This window comes from Cupressus sempervirens, chromosome 11 (genome assembly GCF_028749045.1).
Source record: "Cupressus sempervirens isolate cs-2001-9-10 chromosome 11, ASM2874904v1, whole genome shotgun sequence".
NCBI classification, from domain to species: domain Eukaryota; kingdom Viridiplantae; phylum Streptophyta; class Pinopsida; order Cupressales; family Cupressaceae; genus Cupressus; species Cupressus sempervirens.
The window spans coordinates 681,446,785-681,470,552 of NC_143128.1; the positions used below are offsets into that span (position 1 = coordinate 681,446,785).

General features: G+C 37.2%; 2 protein-coding genes across 2 annotated transcripts in view; both read left to right on the forward strand.

Annotated features, from left to right (window-relative positions):
- Positions 1 to 23,768, forward strand: part of LOC149531549 (uncharacterized) — a 227,498-nt gene that overhangs the window by 44,080 nt on the left and 159,650 nt on the right. The window contains exon 3 of the mRNA XM_089807896.1: positions 1,683 to 2,014. Coding sequence (XP_089664022.1) covers positions 1,683 to 2,014 — 332 coding nt within the window. The remainder of the gene's footprint in view (positions 1 to 1,682; positions 2,015 to 23,768) is intronic.
- Positions 7,685 to 10,052, forward strand: LOC149531550 (uncharacterized). Its single transcript, XM_089807897.1, has 5 exons — positions 7,685 to 8,444; positions 8,590 to 8,888; positions 9,038 to 9,435; positions 9,533 to 9,756; positions 9,867 to 10,052. Exons 1-5 carry the CDS (start codon positions 8,344 to 8,346, stop codon positions 9,922 to 9,924), a joined length of 1,080 nt encoding a protein of 359 aa, XP_089664023.1. The 5' UTR covers positions 7,685 to 8,343; the 3' UTR covers positions 9,925 to 10,052.

Sequence of the window (23,768 nt, forward strand, 5' to 3'; positions counted from 1 at the left end):
TTTTGTGGGGTATGTGAATGGTATATGATTCTGTCTAATGTTCCGTCCTTTTCCTTAGTTGTTTGATGCCTATCTGCCTGTTCACGTTTTGATCTTTAATCTCTTTCTGCCAATTGATTCTGATCGTCGTTGATGCCTTTCTTCTTCCTTGTGTGTTGGTAATCTCTCCTGTGCGATGATTGGCACTCTTCCTACGCAGATGAATGTGCTACGCTCACTGAAAGGCAAAATCATTTCTATGACCTCCGATTGTGGATACCGCTTGTTTTCTTCCTCCTTTTTCCCATGTCCAATGTTCTGCCCTCTGTTGGTATAAATATTGTTGGAGGAGTCTTTGAAGAGTGACGACCAATTGCCTTGGTCGTGATTCTCATTTCTTCTTTCGATTTTAATAGTTTGATAGATTATGTTTAATTATATGTTAACATTTACTGTTAATGATAGTTGTTTTATTTAATATGTATTTGAACAATTATTATATTTATAAAATTGAAATTGACCACCATTACTTTGTTTAATAATAAGTAAAATGAAATTATGAAATTTACAATCATGATTGATTATCAGTATTTTAAAGAAGGGGAAAAAATGTTCTTTTCCTAAATCACGGGGGTCATTACAGAAATTTTTCAGATAAATTATACTGAGCTCCAATACAGATTAAAACAAAAGAAAATCTGGAAAAATATAGAGAGACAAGGAGAATAACAAAGATCCAATAGCTACTAAGAGAACTAATCTGAACTTAATACATTGTAGCAGAAGCTTGAGGTTCCATAGAGCTTCTGCACTCACATTCAATCAAAATAAAAAAATCAATATATGCATATGTCTATGTACATATAAACATTATGTGTATGTTTATGTACTAACATATCTATTAATGTATGTATGCATATAACGTATAAAAAATAAATGCCTCACAACTTTATTAATATGGTGATTTGTCAATATTTTAACAATCTTTATATTGCTGTTCATCAAAAGCATCAAAATCAATATTCAGTTCATTTTCACTTGAACCACAATGAGTTACTCCACTCCTTCCACTATCCATGTTCTGTATAAGCTACATAATTTAAAGATATTTTTTGGCAAGTTGTGGTAACAATAATGTACACGCTGAAGAATTAAATCTCGCCTCAAACCTTTATGACAATTTAATCACTTAAAGATTAAATTATAAACACACAATTTTTTGCTTATAAAATTGTTTATAAATAGACATTTTTGTTTTGGTTTTTTAGTGATGCCCTTGGGTTTGCTTGGGTATGAACTAGTTTCACCTATTGTCATCATAAACATTCCAAGTTGTAATGTAAACATGTGATAATGTATGTTGACATGTGGAATTGTGTTGCGGGAACATATATTTGCCTGCTTAGGTGCCTAAAACGTGTACTGTGTGGTTCAGTTTCATCTCACCATTTTCAGAAGTTGTTCTCAATTCATTCAGCACTCCTAACAATTGTAATTGGTTGAACATTTAATATCTCTTTCTATTGTTGTTTAATTCTTATGCGTGCCTATACATCATGCAATAACTACAGTTTGATTGTATATGATTTAATTCAATGCAAGCAGTGATAATAATATTCACCTTTTCTTCTGTTCCATGTTCTTTGTTGGTATATTGGTAGACATCATAGAATTGTTTTAAAAGTGTCCTCTTGGATTTGCAGTATTTTGTTCTTGCCAAAATAATGCTGTTGAAAACAAGGCAGATTACAAATGAGTATGATAATATGTCCATCAAATGTCCCAAAAGCATTTCCTGGTGGTCTTCTCGTCTGCTCTTGGTTCAGCAAAAAGTTCTGGATGAAAGGTCTCGTTCTTTGCATGATCAATTGCAAGTGACAGTGGAAGAAACTTTGACGCATTTTGGTCAATCCACTAATGTTATGACCTATTGGGAGAATGAGTTACAGAAAGGAGATGCTTCTGATATAGTAGCAGCTGCAAACCTTGAAGCTGGCATCAAAGAACTTGTGTACAGTTATGTTGATCGTGCCAGGTAGGGTTTTTGGAGGCATATTATATTGTTTGGTTTTTAAGGAGGGGCTTATAAATGTTTTTTAAAACAATAATGTAGGCTGACTTATTGCATCCAAACTGAACATGTTTTTATCTGAGTTATTGTTCAAGTTAGTAGTTTGTCACAGTTTGAGCTTTCTGATGCAAAGGTTTGGTAAGCAATGATATACTTGATGAATATTTTCCTCTCTTTAGATTCTTCTCAATTTGAATCTTTTCTATAGTGGCTGTAATAAAATGGATGCGCATAAACTAATATGTATCCTGACAATTGCCTTGGTATACAATCCACAAGATTGTGATCACTTCTTGATTTCTGAATATGAATTCATTTGAAGTTTTTGAGTAAAATTTTTTAAAACAGCATGTTGTTTTGATGCTCTATTATTTGTTCTTCATTGTCTGAAAAATTTGTATGCATGTGAAAGACTGAATTGTGACATTAAATATCAATGCCAAAAGTTCCTTAAAATGATGCATGTGAAGCTTTTCTTGTGTTTAGGCTCTAATGTGTTTAAATAATGGATTTACTGATTTAATAATCTTCTGTACAATTTCATGCATTGGTTTCTGTATAATATATGTGACTTGTATAATGTATTAAATGATAAGCTGATAGTATGTCTTTGTCTCAAATAATAATAAATTGTATTTTTTGATAATAGTTATAAATTTTTACATTTTATTTTATTTTGACTTCACATAATATGTAACAAACATGATTTTGGATGTTTACTCACCTTTTTTGGGGTTGGAAAGTTATTCAGTGCATGCTTCTAGGTCACACATATATCACTCTCTTGTCTAATAAAATTTGGTTGTTGGCATCTTTATGTCATACATTCACCTGGTCTTTGCACATCATGGATTCCCTAAATGCAATCTTTTCTCTTTGGGTTAATGCAAATTGCTCCACAGAGAGGACAAGTGGAGTTGTCAAATTCTTTGATATAGACTTACAAATTAGACTAATCTTTCCTCGAATTTAAGCTGCTTCTATTGTTCCCCATAAGGTTCCCCATAATGTTCTTGAGAAGGCCACTTTTCTACTCCAATAATATTCTTTCTAGACCTTCGTATTAAGTATTTCTCAAACAACTGAGGTTTATGGATGATATGAAAGAGCAAGCTTGATTTTCAGTGAATTACAATTTATAGGGCATTTAATTCCTCATTTTGATCAGCAATCTAAAATTCAAAGTGGACACCAATATTGAGACAGGTCGGTAAAGAGGTTTGACTGGCTTTAACCTTGCTGAAGTTTTGTAAATTGTCTTTGACTAAGTGGGTGATAAATTGACCTTTTGTAGTCATCATTTTGATGCCCCACCTGCTGCATTTATTGTTGAAAGTGTGAACAGAAATCAAATAGGCCTGATCAGGCTTTGAAAATTTATTTTCAAAATTTGTATGATAGGTAAACTGAGTGTCTGGGATTCCATTTGGAGGTCTGACCACCAAAATTCTTTGTTAGTTTTGTATCTACATTCAATTCTAAAATTCAGAATCATATATCTAAGATATTGGTTCCCCTTGTTTTGCATCAGATCCTGATTCTGGTTCCGGTCCTACATGGATCCTATTTGGGTTCTGCTTGGGTCTTTCCCTGGTAGCTGGGTTCTCTGTGGGTCATGCTGCAGGGCCCACAAGAACCCAAGGCTGTGGGCATCCAAAAGGGTCCTACGTGCCTTTTTTAATTTAAAAAAGAACCTAAAAAGTGGTGCCAAACTCTAAATTCGACCTCTAGAGCTTGTACTTGATCATGATGAAGATAAATTGGAATATTAATTATGAAATATGGCTTGTAATTTGAATTTTCATTATGTAATGACATTTTAAGACTTTGGCAAATTATGAATATGATATATGAGGTATTTTATTTATAATTTTATTTGCAATTATTGATTTCTGCACACCTCTAACTAATTATTATTATATATTTGAAGTTTTGAATTGATGGCGAATGAACATTGAACATGTTGCATTTATGAATCTATGATGTATATATAAATTTATAATTATATAATATATCAATATGTGTGTGAATATGTATATGTGGAACTGGAGTCCAAGCAATTTTTTCTTTTTGCCCATGTACCTGAACCTGTATGAGAACCAGGATCAATAACTTACTCATATATGTAGGTTCCATTGAAGAAGATTGGATTGAATTAACCAAGTTTTTTATATTCATCAACTGACATTGCTGGACAAATCCCATTGTTCCTATGGTAAAATAGGTGATTGGGTGAAATCCATAAATGGACGCAGTAGTTTGTTCTGCAGATATAATCTATGGTTTCCATTCAAACCTGTAAATACTAGTGCAGTCTACTGTTAAGATCCTTATGCTTAGCAATAGTTATCATCTTAAAATTGATGATTGAAGTAGGATCTATAAGAACCCATGGTATACAAGACTGAGACTTGGCATGCTAACTCCGCAAGCTGATTGTTGACTCAGACATTGACTTGGACTGAACACAGACTCATGAATCTGATTTTTGTCACAGACTTATGTTTAGACTCGGACTCAGTGCAAAAACTCAGGAATCAGAAAAGCAATATGTATAAATATTTAAAAAAAAACTGGAATCTTGAAAAACTTCCTTTACACTTAGCTAGACTTGCTCAGTTTGGAAGAAGAAATCATTAGGCCTCATTTTGGCCTGGAGCTGAGATAATTGCTTTGTACTTGGTCAGTCTTGTAACACTCGGATAACACATGATCTACATGATATACCAATGATCAGAGGAAAACCCAAGAAGGGTACAGTAGTTGATTTTCAAATCTTAAATCCATAATGGCTATCGATATCTTGGCAATTTGGTAGCTAACTGCCCCATTACAGACTGTACCTGATAGTGAGACAATTCTGGTGAAACGAATTGAATGAGTCATATACTAAAGACTTAACTATTTTATTTGTTATCCTATTTTACCTAGGTGATGGAAAGAATGTTGTTTAGTGTGCAAAATAAATGATCCCTTATGACAATGAACATTAAGGGGGGACCTTACATTAGACATTTGTGACCGTGCATTAACTTATGTTTGGCATGAATATTCATTCTTCTTATAATTGACCTTATTTTTTTTAGTGGATGCAAGTGCAGGTGCATGGACCTATGGCTTGTATCCTTTTAGCAGAAGAGATTATTATAATTGAAGCATGCAAAAAACCACTCATTCTGTTGTCTATATTTGAACTTAACATCTGACACAATATGCTGTTGCTCAGATACAAGCACGGGAGAAAATTTTGTAGAACAAGCACATTAATTGATCCAAAGAGCTTTTGTAAAATCTGGGCAACGATTATAGTAATAAAAAACAGATGCCTGGTTGTAGCATTACTAAAAGGAAAAGAATGTATTTAGGGTATATGAGGCAGGTGATTAAGATGTAAGATATATATTGAATAGATCTGCCAAAGTCTTAGTACAAGCATCTATGAAGTTATAATGCATGACTGAACAGAGCATCTCGGTAGGTAATTATTAGCATACTTAAAGAAACAAGTGAAAAAACATTGTTGGCTAGGGGTTGACAATGATTAACAAAATTCAAAGCCTTTATTTGAAAACGTAGAACTCAATTGAAGAAACTTACGAGCACAATTCTCACACATTTAAAGTTAGAATATGCAGCCATTAAGGCTTGCAGAATCAAAGAATAGAGCCAATAAAAAGTCCTTTGTAGATCTGGTATACTAGATCCTGTTGTATCTTGTTGATATGACAGTCTTCAAAAGAAATTTGGAATAACTGGAATGCACAATTTAGATTGAAAAAGCATCAATTGCAAATTTTCTACTAAACATGCACTTAATTGGAATGGTTGGTGATATGATAATTTTAGTCCAGACTTCGAAAATTCATGTCCCAAAACTTGGCAGACCCAATTTTGACTTGGACTTGGTAACTTCAAAATCAACCAAAACAAATAATCTTTTGTTACCGATTCTTTCCTGGCAGGCCTGGATGTGGAGGCACCCTGGAATCACATCGGAGGCCTGTGGATGCATTGTGGAGGCACTGGAGAGCATCCACAGAGCATCTCAGTATAAATTTTCTTTGTTCACAAGCACAGGTTTGAATTAGGGTCACAAATACATGCGCTGCAGTATGAAGTCTTATCACACTGAATGCCCATTTTTTAGCACAGGTAGTTTAGCAGTCAGGTTTGAGGATTAAACTGCCTCAAACACTAGCTCTGGTGTTAACCGTTTTCTTCCAGACAGAGCTATACCACCTACAGCAGTTCCTTACACGTTTGCATGGATTTTCTGATTTGCATTGGAATCGTGAATATAGACATATATGATATGGCTTGTTAGTTATTTGAATATTTGTGAACTATCAATTGGCATTCCATATTTATCTTGATCAATGATGACGTATCATACTATCAAATGATTTAATTTTGTATATTTCTTGCATTTATTTGCACGCACGCACACATACAGAGCCAAATTCGCCCCCCTCCCCCCCCCCCACCAATTTTTTTTGTGCATTTGTGCACGTGCAATTGGCAACTTAGCAAAGGAAGCACTTCATTTTCAGACCTTTTAGCCCTCCTTAGTGTGGTTTTGCGCTCTCTCTCTCTCTCTCTCTCTCTCTCTCTCTCTCTCTCTTCCAATCTTGCTCAATTTCTAGGTCATCTCTCATTTCTATGCATGGCACTTAAGTTGCTATTTTATCACTTTTTTGGTCATATCTTCCGACATTTTCATTATTTCCCAAATCTTTTTGCACTTCCCTGATACCTTAGGGTCCCCTCTTCTCAAGATACCCTTAGTTATAGGTTGACTTGGTTGACACATACCGATATAGGTCAACCTATACCTAGAGGGATTTAGGTCTTGGGCTTGAAGTGTCTCAAGTGCTTAAATTGTTTTATTCTACTCCCTGCTCGGCCTGCTTTGTTTTCGATCCCAAAAACTAGTATGTAAAGAGGCTTGGGCCATCCACACACATGATCAAGCATACACGCATACATGAGAACATAGTTGGAAAACTCGCTGAGTACTCGGCGAGTTTTTCACTAGTTAACTCGCCGATTTAAAAACTCGGCAGACTGGTAAAAACTCGTCGAGTAATCGTGAAAAACTCGGCGAGTTTTTCATAAAAACTCGGCGAGTTTTTCGTAAAAACTCGCGATTTACTGGTGAGATTTTCGCTCGCGGCCTGTGACGGATTAAAGCAGCAGTGAATGTGTTTTTTCTCATTCTTTCTTGTATTTGGATTGTTTAGAGCCTTGAGGAGTGAAGAGAAGAAGGTTTGGAGGCATTCTTGGCTGATTGCAAGTGATTCAAGTCGGATTTGAGTGGATTGTAGAAGATTCTAACCGATTTTAGAAGACAAATTTCTTTCCAGATATGTTCATCTTATCATAGTTTGAAAACTTTTTATAGTTTTATAACAAATGTTCTTTTGTTTTTGTTGTTGTTAACTTGTTTGTAAATGTTTTCAAATCATTTAAAATCATTTTGAATTATTTGAAACCCTAGCTTCTAAGGATATGGTTGAAGTTTGTTGTTTGCTAAGGATATGGTTGAAGTTTGAAGTTTGAAACTTTGAATCATTTGAAACCCTAGTTTCTAAGTTCTAACTTTGTTTATTCATTTTTCTATATATTTATGTGTAGGGCAGCGGTCAACCATTAAAAAAATGACAAACCCGCAAGAAGAGTGGCCATAAACACCATGCCCATCTGGATATATAGGCACTCGGCCTAAAAATGCAAGAGATAAGGCATGGCGGTATGCCTATGAAGCTCCAAATCCAATTGATATTGGGAAGGTGATATGCATTCCCTGTGAGAGAATTATTTCTGGAGGCATAAACTGCCTCAAATACCACCTTGCAGGCATAAAGAAACATGACTCAAATCCTTGTCTCAAGGTAACTGATGAAGAAAAAAGATTCATCCATGACCTACTTGCAGCTGCTGAAGAGAAAAAAATTGAATAGGGAGAGGGCAAAATTAGCTATGAGGGCAGCCATAGCTGAATCAGAAGGAGCTCCTTTTGATATGCAAGAGGAAGAAGCACTTGAGAACATACCAGGATCTCTTCGTGGCCCACGGATCCGCAAACAAAATTTCTCATTTACCGGTCCACTTCTTCTACATCTCCTACTTCTTCATCATCACCATCCGGATCCCCATCAGGGATAGGTGATTATTTTGTGCCCAGGAACACACCTGGAGCACAACCATCATTAGAGGGCACTGCATGGTTTAAGGAGGTGCATGAGCAAACTGATATTGCAGCAGCTGATTTTTGGTTTCTCAACAATATCTCAATGAATGCCGCTGATAGTCCCTATTGGGTCAATATGGTGAATGCAATGACAATATCAGGCAAAGGGTACAAGCCGCCTAATTGCAAGGATATGAGTGGAAGGTTAGTATTTTACTATTTAGTAATTGTAAATAATTGTGATTCACTTTAGTTCTTTGTTATATTTTAAATCTTAATTGTTATAACTTATTTCCTAATTTTTTACTAACACTTACACTTTATTTAATATTACACCTAAATTTTGTAGGTTGCTTGACAAAGCGGTTGGTAGGGCAACATTGTTGATAGAAGACCAAAAGAAAGAGTGGAAGAAGTATGGCTGCACCATTTTATCTGATGGGTGGACAGATGGAAGAAGTAGAACCATTATTAACTTCTTGATTGCTTGCAAAGATGATGTGGTGTTTTGGAAATCTGTCGATGCCTCCAACAAAGTGAAAAATGCAGCCACATTGGCTTTAATGTTGGAGAATGTTGTCATGGAGGTGGGAATAGAGAATGTGGTGCAAATAATCACAAATAATGCAGTAGCATATGTGGCAACAGGTAGATTTAATTTTTTATATTTGAATCAATATGAATCATGAATGTAATGCTATGGATAATGGTATTATTCAATTTAGATTTGATATAATTTGTAAATACTAAATATGGAAAGTTTGTTACTGATTATTGATTTTTTGCTAATCTTTTAGGTAGAATCCTCCAAGAGAGGCATCCCACACTTTTTTGGTCACCTTGTGCAGCACATGTCCTTGACCTTCTTTTGGAGGACATAGGAAAACTTGATTGGGTGAGTCCAATTGTGGAAGATGCTAGGCGAGTCACAAAATATATCTATAATCACCCATGGGTTCTCAGTTTGATGAGAGAAGCCACTAAAGGCAAAGATTTGATGAGACCTGCTATGACAAGGTTTGCAACGGTCTTCTTGACGTTGCAAAGTATTTTTGACCACATATTGGCTTTGAAGCAAATGTTTGTGTGTGCTGATTGGGTTGCTTCACCTTACTCAAAGAAGCCCGAAGGAGAGGCTGTGGCACGAATAGTGTTTGATGATAGCTTTTTTGCAAAGGCTAAGGAGATTGTGGAGGTAACTTCATTATATTTTTAGTTTATTCAAGTTTCATTATCAATTCATAACTTACTATGTTATTAACTAATTTGTATTTTTCAAATTTCAAATGTAGATGTCTCTGCCCCTGGTTCTAGTCTTGCGCACATGTGATGGGCAGCAATCCTCAATGGGAGGTCTTTATGAGGCCATGGATAGGGTGAAAGAGGCTGTTAGAAGTTACTATGACGGGGATGGTCTTAGATTTGACCCCATTTGGGAAATAATTGATAGGAGGTGGAACAATATGCTCCACCAACCTATTCATGCAGCAGGCTACTTCCTCAATTCCAAATTCAGGTACTATGATAATTGATTGTCCTTGAAGTTGGGATTTTAATAAGTCTTTATTTTACTTTACTTTTTAAGGTTGTGTAGTAAGACTTGATATCATTTTCTATTTGTTTTAGCGCTGATGATTCTTACTCAGATCTTAATGGCTCTAGAGGTCATGGAAGGTCTCTCTAAATGCATTGAGAGAATGATATCAAGTGAAGAGGAGAGAGACCTTATTGTGACCGAACAACAAATCTATGTGGAATCAAGGGGTCCTTTTTTCTCTTCTATGCTAGCAAAGAGAGCAAGATCTACTCAAGCACCAGGTAAAGCGTCACACTTAAAAAATTTTGCTAATTGGTAAGTTGTGCTTCTGATCTTTTTTTTATTGCTTTATAACTTTTTTAATTTTGTTTTGTAGATGCTTGGTGGGCAAGTTGGGGTGGCAATACTCCCAATTTAAGGAAATTTGCTCTCAGAGTCCTATCCCAACCTTGTAGCTGATCCCATTGTGAGCGCAATTGGAGCTTATTTGAGTCCATCCATACAAAGAAAAGAAACAGATTGACTCAAAAACGGCTTAATGACCTTGTCTATGTGCACTATAATCTTAAGTTGCGCATAAAAAAGGCACAACTCTTAGAACTACCTGGTCCGCTTGATCTAGATGAGATAGATCCTTATTCTGATTGGACAACACAGGAGCCAAGTCCATTGTTTAAACCAGATGAGATCACTGATTTGGAGAGGCAGGCCATGGAGGGGGAGGCTAACACTGATTTTCAGTTCACTATGGATGACATTGAGGATGAGGACGAGGATGATGATGATTCAGGCGAGGATCAGGCATTACCATTAGGAGATGCATCCTCTTCTAGGACGCCGAGCCAGTCAGTAGGGACGTCGAGCGAGGGGGCACAGCCACAGAGTTCACAGTCACGTAGCTCACGCCCTATCCCAGTGCGGGGCACTTCTTCTAGGACTAGACCCCCTCGCTTTCCTGCTAGTGCAAGTGGAAAGAGGAAGATGTGATTGACATAGTCACATTGTATTGATGTATTTAGACTTTTAGTATTTACTTCTAGTTTGACAAATTGAAACTATTTAGTAATATACTATTTTGCTTCCTACCATGAGCATTCTGCATGAGAATGCAATTTAGTACGCATTATGCATTTATATATATCTAAACTTCGTTTCTTTCTTTTGTATTGTCTTTAATTAACTTATTAGATGCATCCTCTCATTAAATTTTGCAAAATAAATGTATTTTAAATTAAATTTCAGCGGTTTTTTAGGTTCCCGAGTTTTTCTCGAGTTTTTTTTTTAAAATCGCCGAGTTTTTCCCGATTAAACTTTTGGGGGGCTTGGTGAGTTTTTGCATTTGGCGAGTTTTCCAACTATGCATGAGACATTAAGCAAGCATTTCCAAGTATTTGCATTAAGCATTCCTTCAAGCATTCTTCAAGATCTAGCATTTCTTTCTTGCATCTAGCTTCTTCCTTCAAGGTGTTAGTAGAGTTTGGCTTCCAAGGAGGAGATCTTTTATTCAGTTCATCCAAACTTCTTTAGATTACATCAAGGCATATAACAAACATTCTCATTCATGAGGTTTTGACTTTCATAGTTCCTTTTGATTTTGTGTTGAGTCAAGGCTATTACATTATCATACTTGCTCACATACTAAATCCAATTGCATCGGTAATTGTATTCCTCATTGTTAGATTCAGTTCTATTAGATGCTAGCATTTCCTTTATCAATATTATCATTTCAATTTCAAGGCTGATTCCTCAATCTAGGGCTTGACCAAGGCAAGCCCTCCCACAACAAACAAAACTAGTTTTCCTTGTGTGTAGGAACAAGTTATTGATATTGTGAATTTGGATCCGAAAACTATTAATAGAAGGCTTTTGGAAACATTCGGCTCAACTTTGTTTCTGTGCTTTAGGAACATGTTCGTCATCCCGTAAGCCTACTGATAGACATCACCCAAATTGACTAGTACGTAGAGATCTGAGATTTTCAAGGTTTTGTGGGTTTTCTTTTCTAATCACAAATCTGTAGTCAAATTTTTTGTAGCAGTTGCAGATCAGCTGTTTTTGGAGCAAAAAAACACTTTCCCTTACACATTTTGAGGTTATTTTTCTCTTTCCTTTTCATCTCATATCATAGATCTGTTTTCATACTTTCATTGGACCGATAGCATACATATTGCTCCTAGATCTAGTTCATCTTTGTCATTTAATCAATTGGTTCAATTTACATTCACATTGCACATCTAAGGTCAATGGACATTGCACAGAAGAGGACTTGCTTGTGTACTTCCTTAGTATAATATGGGTTTTGCTAATCTAACTTTAGTTACATTGAGAGTTATGTTTGCAAGCCCCTCTTTCTTTTGTATTGAATGACTTAGGGTTAATATGTTTAACTAATGAACTCATCTCATCTAGTTTACATTGTTAAATTCATTGATGCCATTTCCCCCCTAAATAGGGGTGATGGGCAAAAGTGGATTGCAAGGAGCGGTGGAAGGATTTGTGGTCATCATCATACCACTTATTCATAGGGCAAGTGTTCTTTCACTTGGTAAGAGGGGTCATGGAAATAGTGTGATGAGGGAATTCAAAGAGAGCGACTTCCCAGATGGAAGTGGAGAGGAGGTCAAACAAGTCGGAGGCACATGAGAGGGTGGTGAGGTAATCATGGGGGAGCAATTGTCTGAGGTGGTGAGGGAAAAGATCTTGGTATTAGACTCGAAGAAAAGGGAGACATGAGGAGGGGAGGGTGGGCGAGGAAGGGGGAAGGGGGAAGGGGAGTGGAGGGGAAGGGGACTGCCAAATGGAGAGGCTAAGAAGAGCATGATCTTCCAAGAGGAGAGAGGTGATGGAGAAATAGCTAATGGAGGAGATGAAAGATGGATTGCAAAGGGCATAATCCACAACGCTTGCCCCCTACAGCGTGGCCAACAAGTGAAGATCCCAGAGCAAGGAAAGTAGGGAAGACCATTCATAATCACCTTGTTCAAAGACTCACATAGCTGAAGAAGGTGGTTGCTGTACTTTGTGAGGGTCCTCAACATGTCAGAGGATCTTTGAAGTCCCAAAGTTATTGGGTTCATCTCATCAATGCACAAACGTGTCCACAAGTTGGTCATGGAGGAGAGTTTGAAAATCCCTAGTGTGTATGTTGAAATCCCCAATGATAAGAATATCCCCAATTGTAGAGAATTGAGAGATGTCAAATAAGTCTGCATAGAGGTTGCCATCATGCCCATTATGTATTGCATAGTAGAAAGAAGGTGGGGAAAAGTCGCATATGACAATGAAAGTATCTCCAAGGTGTGGGGTCGTCTTACACGGACCCAAAAGAATCTGGCATAGGTGTCTGAGAGAAGTATTGAGGTTAGATCTTGAAGTTGATTGCTGACTAGGTAAGTGACCCCATTGAACCCCCTAACACCCCAGAACCTTGTCCTCATCTCTAAAAGATGATAACCAATGGAATCCTTTGACACTTTGAAGGGGATCTCTCATGAATCTTAGTGATGTTGGTGAATGAGAGAATTGTTACTTCCTTTGTGATTTTGATCATAATTACCAAAGTAAAAGGGATGACCACCTTTTTCATTGTCTTAGGTGTATGATGGCATTTTGTGGTATTAACTTCACTTTAAATATATTCATTTACTCTTTACAGTAATTGTTCTTACAATTAAGTGTTATTTTCATTTATGACATTTATTTTTGCTTGCAACAACTTAAGGCCTGCATATATTCATGCCAAAATCTCAATATCCACACACTTTCAACCAATAAAATTTTGTGTATATTAGTTCATCTATCCATTTTCTTTGCCAAAGTTACAACCATTGAAGTGAATACTTCTAGTTTCAGTATATGCCATGTGTTAATTCTCTTTTATATCCTTCAAAACCCTTAGGAGTGCCAAATGGGTTGATATGATTTTCTCAGCATTTTGTTTGCTTTATTTAAGATTGAGAGTATTCTATGGTTCATTCTACCATCCTAGGTGGTCTTTCATTCCCATTGACCTATTTTAAAATTGAGAAGATGCTCTTTGTAACTAGTAATATGATGAGACACATGTTGTCTACCGGATATGACAGAGCCTTGTGCTAGATGTGGAAGTAGTCTAGTGCTAGATATGGAAGTGGTTCTATGATGGGTATGGGGTGTCCTATCATTTTATGGGGGCCTCTCAAATAAATAATAGGATGGCCCATCCCTAGCCTAGCCTAGCCTAGAATTATTTAGGATAGGTATGGTATGGGATGGAGGGGACCTTGGCATATGGTATGGGCCCTACTCTATCCTACCCTACTCTATTTTTTAGTGGGGCTATCCTATCCCTATCCCTTTCCCTATAAATTTTAGGGTAGGGTAGGGTGGCCTCTCCTATTCGATCCCTATAAATTTTAGGGTAGGGGGTAGGGCCCACTCCCTACTCAATATAGGGTAGGGTAGGGTGGGGGGTCCCCTACAATGGCCCTATTGAGTTCCATTGTGGGGGTTGGGAGGGAATTGTGGCAGGGGGGGGCTGGGCTTGGCAAAAAGGGGGTGGGGCCTCCACCCTGCTACTATAGTTATAGTAGGGCCACTCGCCCAGATATAGATATAGGCTCCAACAAATCTTAGAAGGGTGCATCATAATGTTTACCCCACTATTGTCTCAGCCTCCCTCTGCCCCGCAGTTTCGTACTATTGCTCACTCTTGTGCGCGCACTGTATGTATATGTTGATATATTTGCTGAGTATGGCTTTCAATTTGTAGGGGGTTGCTTCTCTCCCTTCGGCCCTACTATTCTATGGGGGGGTATAGCTCGCTATACTTGCCAGATATGGCAATTATTACCAAGCACAAAATTATATTCCAAGTCTAATTACCAAAGTTATTGCAACATTCGTACTACTTTTGAGAATAGCACACATAAATGGCAAATATATCTTTATTGATTGTACAAAAGGGTTACATTACCAATACCAATGATCTCCATTGTCACCGTATCCCTTCCCATTCCCTATGCTCACTACGTATAATGCTTAGATTGGTTACAAGAACCAGCCGTTGCCACTCTTGGTACATATGTTTTCCTAACTACAATATTAATTTTGTAATGACCTGATTACGACCTACATTATCTTCCCTAAAAGAAGTTGTCTTCTAGACGATTAAACAAAATAGTAAACTAATGGGACAAATTGAGAAGACGTCCGTAGCGTTGCTGTGTCATGCGAGTTGCTGCCTCAGGAGCTACACATCCCATTCAGCCGTGAGTTGTTTATTTTAATGCCCCTTGTAGAAGCTTGAGTGCACCCATTCTGTCCTTCTTTGTTGCTGCCAAGTTTTCTGTTTGTACGCCCATTTCTTGTTCAAGCTTATTCTCCAGTTTCTCTGCTTTTTCTCCTAGAATTATTTGATCTCCCTTTCATTTTGCCAATTCTCAATTAGCCTTTTGTAATTCCAGAAAGGTAGATCGAGAAGTTTCCTCCATTTGCGACAAAATGGTCACAAAGGGCCCATGTGTTTGTACAATCCACGATCCTTGTCTATTCTGAGACTAGTCCTCTTTCTCCTCAATAGGCCATCCTTGCTCGGTGAACATTCTATTGAAGTCCTTGTGACAACCTTCCTTCATAAAGTGCAAGAGGGATTTCGCTGTAGATATTGTTGTTGACATGATGGCTTGCTTAGGTTCTTTCCTTATTTCTTGTGTGGCTCTAGTCATGGCTTCTAGTTCATCAAGGAATTGTTGACTGCATTTCTCAAAGTGCGTCGGTCTAGTTGCTACTCTTTGTATCATGTGCTAACTTTCACCTTCTGTGCCTGTAGGCTCCATCTATAGGTCCTCATTTACACCTTGCAATTGTAGAGAAGATTCCCCCATCAGAGTTGGGGAAGGTGGCAAAATATCCTCCACTCTCGATTGGAATTTGGCAAGTAAATTATCTGCCTTTGTGTCCATAGTACCGAGGTCCTATTGTTCCAGTTGCCTTTCTATCACCTCCATAGTAGGCATAGGAGTTGGAGAAGTGATTGGAGGTGGTGTGGGTGTAGGTGTCATCATTGTTTGGTTGGTAGGCGCTACTACTAGTGCAATCGGTTGTGAAGTCTCAATTTCTTGTGGGTGGTATTGCGTACTTTGGCGTTATCCCCTAAGTAGGCTTTAGATCCCCCCACTCCAATATTAGGATTCTTCGCATTTGAACTAGATGAGCCAGGGATGAAATTTGAGAGGGTGTAAAATTTACTCTTTTCGCTCCCCAATCCAAAAGAGCTAGTCTGGTGCCCATGTCTGGAGGTTAGTTCCTTCTCGTCAGCTGTGGATTTCCCTCTTACCTTGTCAATTTTGTGGTCCGTACGACCTTCCTTGTAAATGCCCATACGACCTATTGTGCCATCTGTACGCCCTTCCTTTCCATTCATACAACCTTCTTTGCCATTTGTATCGTCTTCTCTGCCATCTGTATGACCATCTGCGCCATCATGTCTACGACCTTATCTGCTATTCGTACGACCTTCTTTGCCATCCGTATGACCTTCTTTGTTGCTCATGCGTGGATGGTTGGGTTTTGTATGGGGGCCTCCTTTTGTGGTTGTATGTACGAATGGTGTTCATATGCGTACAACCAATCTTATGCCTCGTGCTGTACGAGGGTATACATGTACTAATCGGCTCTCTCCTGATGTGTGTGATCTTCTCCGTGCATATGGGTAAGACTTCTTTTCTTTTTGTACGGGCACGTATGCATATGCATACAGGTTAGTTTCTTGTTAACACCTTCTCACAGTACGATTTCTCCTTAGAATTGTGGTTTCGTCTTCTGCATGCGAGGTAATATGTTCGTTGTATTTTACCTCTGTCTTCTTTGAATTTGTGGGCAAGTGTGTCGTCTATCCTAGTTGTCCCCTTCCTATTCTCTTTGTACTCTCTTGGATATCTGTCCATTCTCCTCTGTTTCAGCTATTTCAAGTACATTGCTACTTGGCTGAAACATTTCATACTCTTCCATCTGTAGTGGAACAGTCCTTGAAGAGAATCCGTTGCATCCTCCAAATAACTACCAAGTCTCAAGATTCCTTCCAATAGTCCTCATCATCTTGTCGTGAGGCCTCCCAGATAGTTATACATGTTATATCCTAATTTTAACCTAATTTAAAATATAGCCATTGAGGTTCACATGAAGTCAGTTGACAGTTAAATTTGTTATAATCTTGCGAAATGGTAAGATGGTTAGTCATCATAATTTCATGTGAAGATAATATGCTAGTTGATTATTTATCATGAATTCATGGAATTGAATAGGCCGTTAGCCGTTATGATTATTTATGATTAAATAACTTATTATGGTAATATAATTTAACCTCGGAGAATTTCCTTGTAGGAAGCACGTCGAAGGGGTGGAAGCATTGTCAAAAAAGAATTGGGCACAGGAGCATCACCATCACTGGGCAAATGGGTATGAATCGTGAATCACCATGGTTGAGGACCTAGCAACTTGAACATCAGGATACAATTGATGGAATCGCATGAGCTATTAAATAAACAAATTAAAACATAAAATAATTTAATTAAAATATAATACGTACCTCAAAGGATTTTGAATGATCTTTCACCATATTATTTTAATATATGTTCACCAACAACAATATATAGCTATGTACATACATAGATATAAATATAAAGTGACACCATAATATTATTTTCTTTATAATATAATAATGCCACCTCACAAATATATCTACGTGTACGTAGATAAATATAACCATAATATTTTTCGAATTATAACCTTTAAATCTTCTTCCATCTTTTTTATTCTTTTTCTTGTTTGAAACTGATTGAACACATGGCATTAATTGGCGTTCAAAGAGCCAAGATAATTCTTTAAGTTATGGAAGCCAAAGAGTCCTTTTAATCCTTTTTATATCATGGGTCAGGAGAGACGAAATGCTCAAGAGAACACATTCTCGATTTCCTTATTTAGTATCGCATTTTCCTTGTTCATTCTGGCTTCCTTCCATAACCGCTACTCTGTTAAAAACCAATCGAATTTCTGCAAGTCCATTCGAAGACCTTTTCATTTCATAGTAGTGCCATTTTATTACAGTTTGCCGTATGTGTTCTTTCTTTGCTGAGGATTGAAGTGGTATTCATACACCATGGTTACGCCTGAAAGGCTGATACAACATCATATAGCAAGACTCCAGACAGTTCCGAATTTATATCAGGTTATGTGGTAAATCATTCCGAATTAATGTTATATTCCATTAACAATTGTTATTACAATTTGATTCCTTAGCAGTAAGTTTCAGATTATCCTCTTTCACAACTAAATAACTTAAGGGATTTGCTTACCAATAAGCTTAGCAAAGTATCCATGACATGGAATCATGTGTTATTTTTGCCATAAGACATTAGAATCGGATGATATTTATTTCTGCAAACTTTATAGAATATAATTTATCAAATCACATCTTGTGAAATACTGGAAGTATATAATCTTCATGAATAAATTGATAGAGCTGTTTGCTCTAAGATTCCAATAGTTATTTCTTTAAATGAAAGCAACTCTTATCGTCAATATAATTGGCAACCAGCTAGATCGATTGATCTTTTAACCGAATGTGGAATATATTAAGTTGCCAGAGATAGATTTATCTAATGGATTGTTGTTTCAGTCTTTCATTATATGAATAATGAATATGAGCATATCTTCTAATCTTATGTTATTGCCACAGTTAGCAATGAGAAGAAAAGAAATGATACAATGGTATCTGATGCCCTAAGTGATATAGTGGTATCTGACGCCCTAAATGATACAGTGGTATCTGATGCCCTAAATGATCCAATGGTAATTGATGCCCTAAATGATACAGTGGTATTTGAAGCCCTAAATGATACAGTGGTATTGACACCCCAAATGATACAGTGGTATGTGATGCCCTGAATGATCCAATGGTAACTGATGCCATAATTGACACAATGGTATTTGATGCTCTAAATGATAAAGTGGTATTCGATGGTAATCATCATTTGATTTTAATATAGTGGTATTTGATGGTAATTGTCAATTGATCCTAAGTGATATTTGTGGACTAATTTGGGTGATTGCAGAAGCATCCCTACATTGATTTTCGGTTCAAATTCCATGTTATGTAGATTTTAATTTCCATAGTAAATTTATTGATGGTGTTTTCAGATTTTAGTTATGAGTTTTCCATTTAAGTGATTGTAACAGTTAATCTCATTCACATGAACATAATTGATATAACTGTCTTCCTAAGAAAATGAAGTAATAACTGTATTTCTTTGATATGTTAGTTGTTAGTTAACACCTGGGAATAAGTGGTTGTTACACGTCTTATTGTGTTGTGTTGGGTCCCATTCTCCTGTGAATTTTAGAACTTTTTGTTTGTCTGGTGTACTCATTATTTTTCCTCTTGTATTTTGGTTTTGGTGGTTTACTCCTTGGATGTTCTCTTCTCCCTGCCTGCTAGGCTCCCTTGCGTCTGTATTATTGGGTTGTGAGTTCCATCCTCCTCTTTGCCTTCTGATGTATAGTGGAATTGATAGTCTCTCCTACTTGGGGTCTCTGTCTATGTCTGCCCTATGATTACCTCGTCTGAGATTGCTAATCTTCCAATACTTTGTATTGTGTTTTTAAACAAGTCCGCCACTTTTCCTTCTAGGCTTCTTTTCTCGTTTGTACTATGGGAGTCGTGAGAGTGCCCTGTCTCTCTTGCTTCACTTCCTGAACTATCTGTGTCACCTTGTCTTGTGGTGTCAATTTGTGGCTCGTTCCAGATGGTGTTTTCGCCCGAAACTCCTTGTTGAGTACATGTGATTTGATTTTGTTGATATTCCTCGACAAGTTATTTCAGTCTTCACCGCCTTTCCTCTTGTTGGTGTGCCAACAAGGAACACCTTGCTACCGCCTCACTATCCTCCCCACATGTTTCCTTTTGGCGTCGTTTGTCTTTATTTTGGAGGAGGGGCATTAATTACTAGGCTAGACGTTGTGTCTCTTGGCTCCTCCACCTAGGGTTCGTCCTTGGGTTGCTTGTGTCTTTAGGTTCTTCCTCTCTGTGTGTTCTCTAGTAAAATTGTTGTAGTACTTGTTGCCTCCTTTGTTCCCTTTGAGTGGCCTTTCTTTGTTCCTCCACTTCTATTAGCCTTCGTGCGAGCAGTCTTGGAAGACTCCCGAGGAGATCGTACACAACCCCATTCAAGGTGAGGTTGGCCTGTATCGTTTCGGCAGGTAGAGCCCTCTACTCTGCTGTTACATCCCAATTTTTGACCTAGCTTGAAATATAGCCGTTGAGGTTCGCATGAAGTCAGTTGGCAATTTTATTTGATATAATTTGGCGAAATGGTAAGATAGTTGGTTGTTATGATTTCAAGTGAAAAGGACATGTTAGTTGATCGTTGATTGCAAATTCATGGAATTAAGATGAAAGGTTAATTGCTATGATTATTTAAGATTAAATAATTTATAATCTAATTACGTAGGAATTCCTTGCAGGGAGCATGTTGAAGGGGTGGAAGCATTGTCAGAAAAGAATTTGGCAAGGCATCACCATCACTGGGTAGACGGATAAAAGACTTAGCGCTCTGAAAGAGAATTACATCTTTGCGGGATTCGCATGAGTTATTTAATAATTTAATTAAAATAATTGAGTTTAAATATATAAACGTATCTTAAAGGATTTTAATTTATCTTTCGTTATATTATTTTTAATAAATATTTAATTACGTGCTTTTAAATATAAAATGATTTGGCACTATTATAATTTAAAAGTTAATAAAGTAATGTTGCCTAGAAGACTTTTATAATGTTCGAATTTTAATAACATTTCAATTATTATAATTTCCGAATTATAACTTTCCAACTCTTTGCTTTTCGATTTAATATTCCTTTATTTTTAATGGTAATACTTGGCAGGGAGATTGATTTAATTGTTTGATAATTTGAATTGTGTAATTCTTTTTCAAAGTTTATTTTCCTTTTAAAAGTTTTTGATTTGAGTGGAAATTCATATAGTTTCTTGTAACGGTGAGAAGCCTTAGAGTCGGGCACTTTATAATTAATTTATTAGACTCCCATAGTCGTTTTCAATAGATCTTTTTCTTCAGTCTTTAAAAAAATGATTACCGCCGGAACCAAGATATGAGAGCTTTGTCGTGTTATGGGGTTCACCCCCTGTTTATGATTGGTATCCGTGGGAGCTATCTTCTTCATCTACAATGGTTGTTCTCTTACCTGCATTGGTTCTTCTATTGGAATCTGTAACCTACATCAGCGATGATGCTTCATTTGTTAGCTGGTTGAAAGACTTCATTCTTTTCAGTCTGGTCATTTAGAAAGACTTTGTATATTTGAGAGAATCTCAGTATGAGATGAAGAGGCTTATTCTTGGTCATCGCCAGTTTCATAGAGCCATGTGCGTACGTGGTTGCTAGGCATTCAAGAGTTTTTATCTTGCGTGATATTTGGCAAGTAGAGTCACGACATTGAAGACTGTGAATAGTCAGCACCGTCAGCAAATGAAATGTCACATGCTAGTGTAACTGTTGGAAATTGAAGAGTCACTCTGTGTCGTGTGTCTGTTTGGAACTCAAGAGTTTCATCCTTGCATAAGCGATGGACTTCAGGGAGTCATGTGGTTGCACCTTATAGACATTGTGTGACTGTTTGAATTATTCATTCTCTTTGGTGTCACTGTAATTGCAACTATAGAGGTTTCTTCTAGCTTGGTTCTTAGTATCTCAGTGGTTTACAATCTTTGGTGATGTTTCCTTTGAGTACTGATTACTAGTGTTGAGGCGATAGATGTTCATGTTCGTGTCGGCGTGAATTATAACTGTGGTGTATCACTGCAGGAGGTTCTCTTGTTCATTATCTTGTGTATCTGTTATAGGTTATTGTGTGTTTTCTGTAGGTGATCATTGGTGTAGTGTATGGGGATTATTCTGTTTTAGTTCATTGTCACCATTCTATGCATTCAGTTTTGAGTGAACTCATTCAATCTTCTGTGTGTATTAAGGATATACAAATGTTGATTCCTATTGCACATGATTACCGTGAGAGTTCACACCATGCCATCGATTCATTATCAACACAAACTGCGACTTTTAGCGGACAAAGGATCAACCGCAACAATTGGGTATAGGAGCTAAATGGGGGCATCATACCAATGCTAAGCCACATTTAGTGACTCCTATACCTGAGGACTGAGAATATCGCATACTTGTCATTACTGTGGTGACTGGGGTATATAAAGATCTCGGTAGCTATTAAAATGTGGCAACACATTAGTCATAGGTATTATTCATCACGAACCAAACATACAGACAACTAAAACTTACAAGTATCAAATGAAGTCTGCGAGCTATATAAGGTAGGGATTTAGAAGATGTCGTGTATACAGAGCAACTGAAATAGCCCATGAGGAAACGATCAAATGCGTGATTAAGTGTTGAAGGCACATATAAAGTCTCCATCAAGCTATATAGAATATAGGCAGAGTTGTGAATGTATAGTCAAGAGTGTTATATATCATGATGCCCAGTGGATGGTAAGATGTTCCCTGTCAATTCCGGGTAGGGAGGGCCTTTCTTGTTAAAGATCGTGTGGGGGTATATTGAGGTTCGAGGTTGGGTGGTAAAGCCCCTGACAATGTTTCATCTCTCTCAAGATGTCGGATATGCGTCAGAAAGAGATAAGCCATGCACTCAATTGTTTATCAGAAACAGGTATTATCATTTTTGTTGATGAGAAGGTAAGATTTAATTGAAGTATTTCATTGTTATCCTCATTTTACTTTCATATAAATGAATATTGAATATAAGTATTTATCTAATCTTGAGAATTTGTCACAGATAAGCAATCGAAGGAAAAGAAATCCGAGGCCCTAATTGATTGTCTGACAGCTGGAACCTTAATTGATATGGTGGTATTGGAAGCCGTAACTGAATCCGTGGTATCGAAAACCCTAGTTGAATCCGTGGTTGCAGAAGCCCTAAATTGAATCTGTCGTCGCGAAAACCCTAGATAAAATCTGTTGTCGCAGAAGCCCTAAATTGAATCCGTGGTTGCGGAAGCCCTAAGTGGTAAAGCAGTACCAGAAGCCCTAAATAAACTGATGGTAATTGATGCCCTAATTGGTAAGATGATATGTGATGTCCTAATTTAAGTTATATTGGTATTTAGTGGTATTCATCAAATGAATTTTGAGATAGCAGTCGATTTGAGAAATTGTTAGAGAGTATTGGTGGACTAACTCGGGTGGTTGTAGAAGTATACTTAGATGATTTTCAGTCTCAGTTTTTCGAGGTATGTGATTTCAATTTCTGAAGTTATTTCATTTAATGGTATTTCAAGTAATTGGATAAGAAATTTTGTTTAACTGATTTTAACGGTAAATCTTCTTCACATGAACATGAATGATGTAACTGCCTTCCTATGAAATCAAAGTTATAACTGAATTCTATGTTTATGATAGATGTTAAAATTAGACCCTGGAAAACCGGTTGTTACATCTGCCTCCCACTGAATGTACTCGTCTACTGCTACGTCCCACTCGCGCAGTAGATCTTGGCGCAGTAGATCTTGTGTCAGTTGATCCTCCCTTGTAAATTCCTCCTCCTCAATGTCGCTATCAGTTATTATTGTTTGCTGGTTGAAGGGTTGGCCCATTATATTTCCATTTCGTTCTCGTCTTTTCAAAACATAGGCTCATACTTAAGCATCGATGCCAAAAATGTTGTCTGCCAAATATGGCAGAGCCTTGTGCCAGATGTGGAAGTAGTCCCATGCCAAATATGGGAGTGGTTCTATGCTATATATGGATGTGGTTCTATGCCATATATAGATGTGGTTCTATGCCAGATATGAAAGTGTTTACTTGCTAAATATGATAGTCTACTACCAAGTGCGGAATTATATATCAAGATTAATTACCAATGCTATTGCAACATTCATACTACTTTTGAGAATAGCACACAAATGGCAAA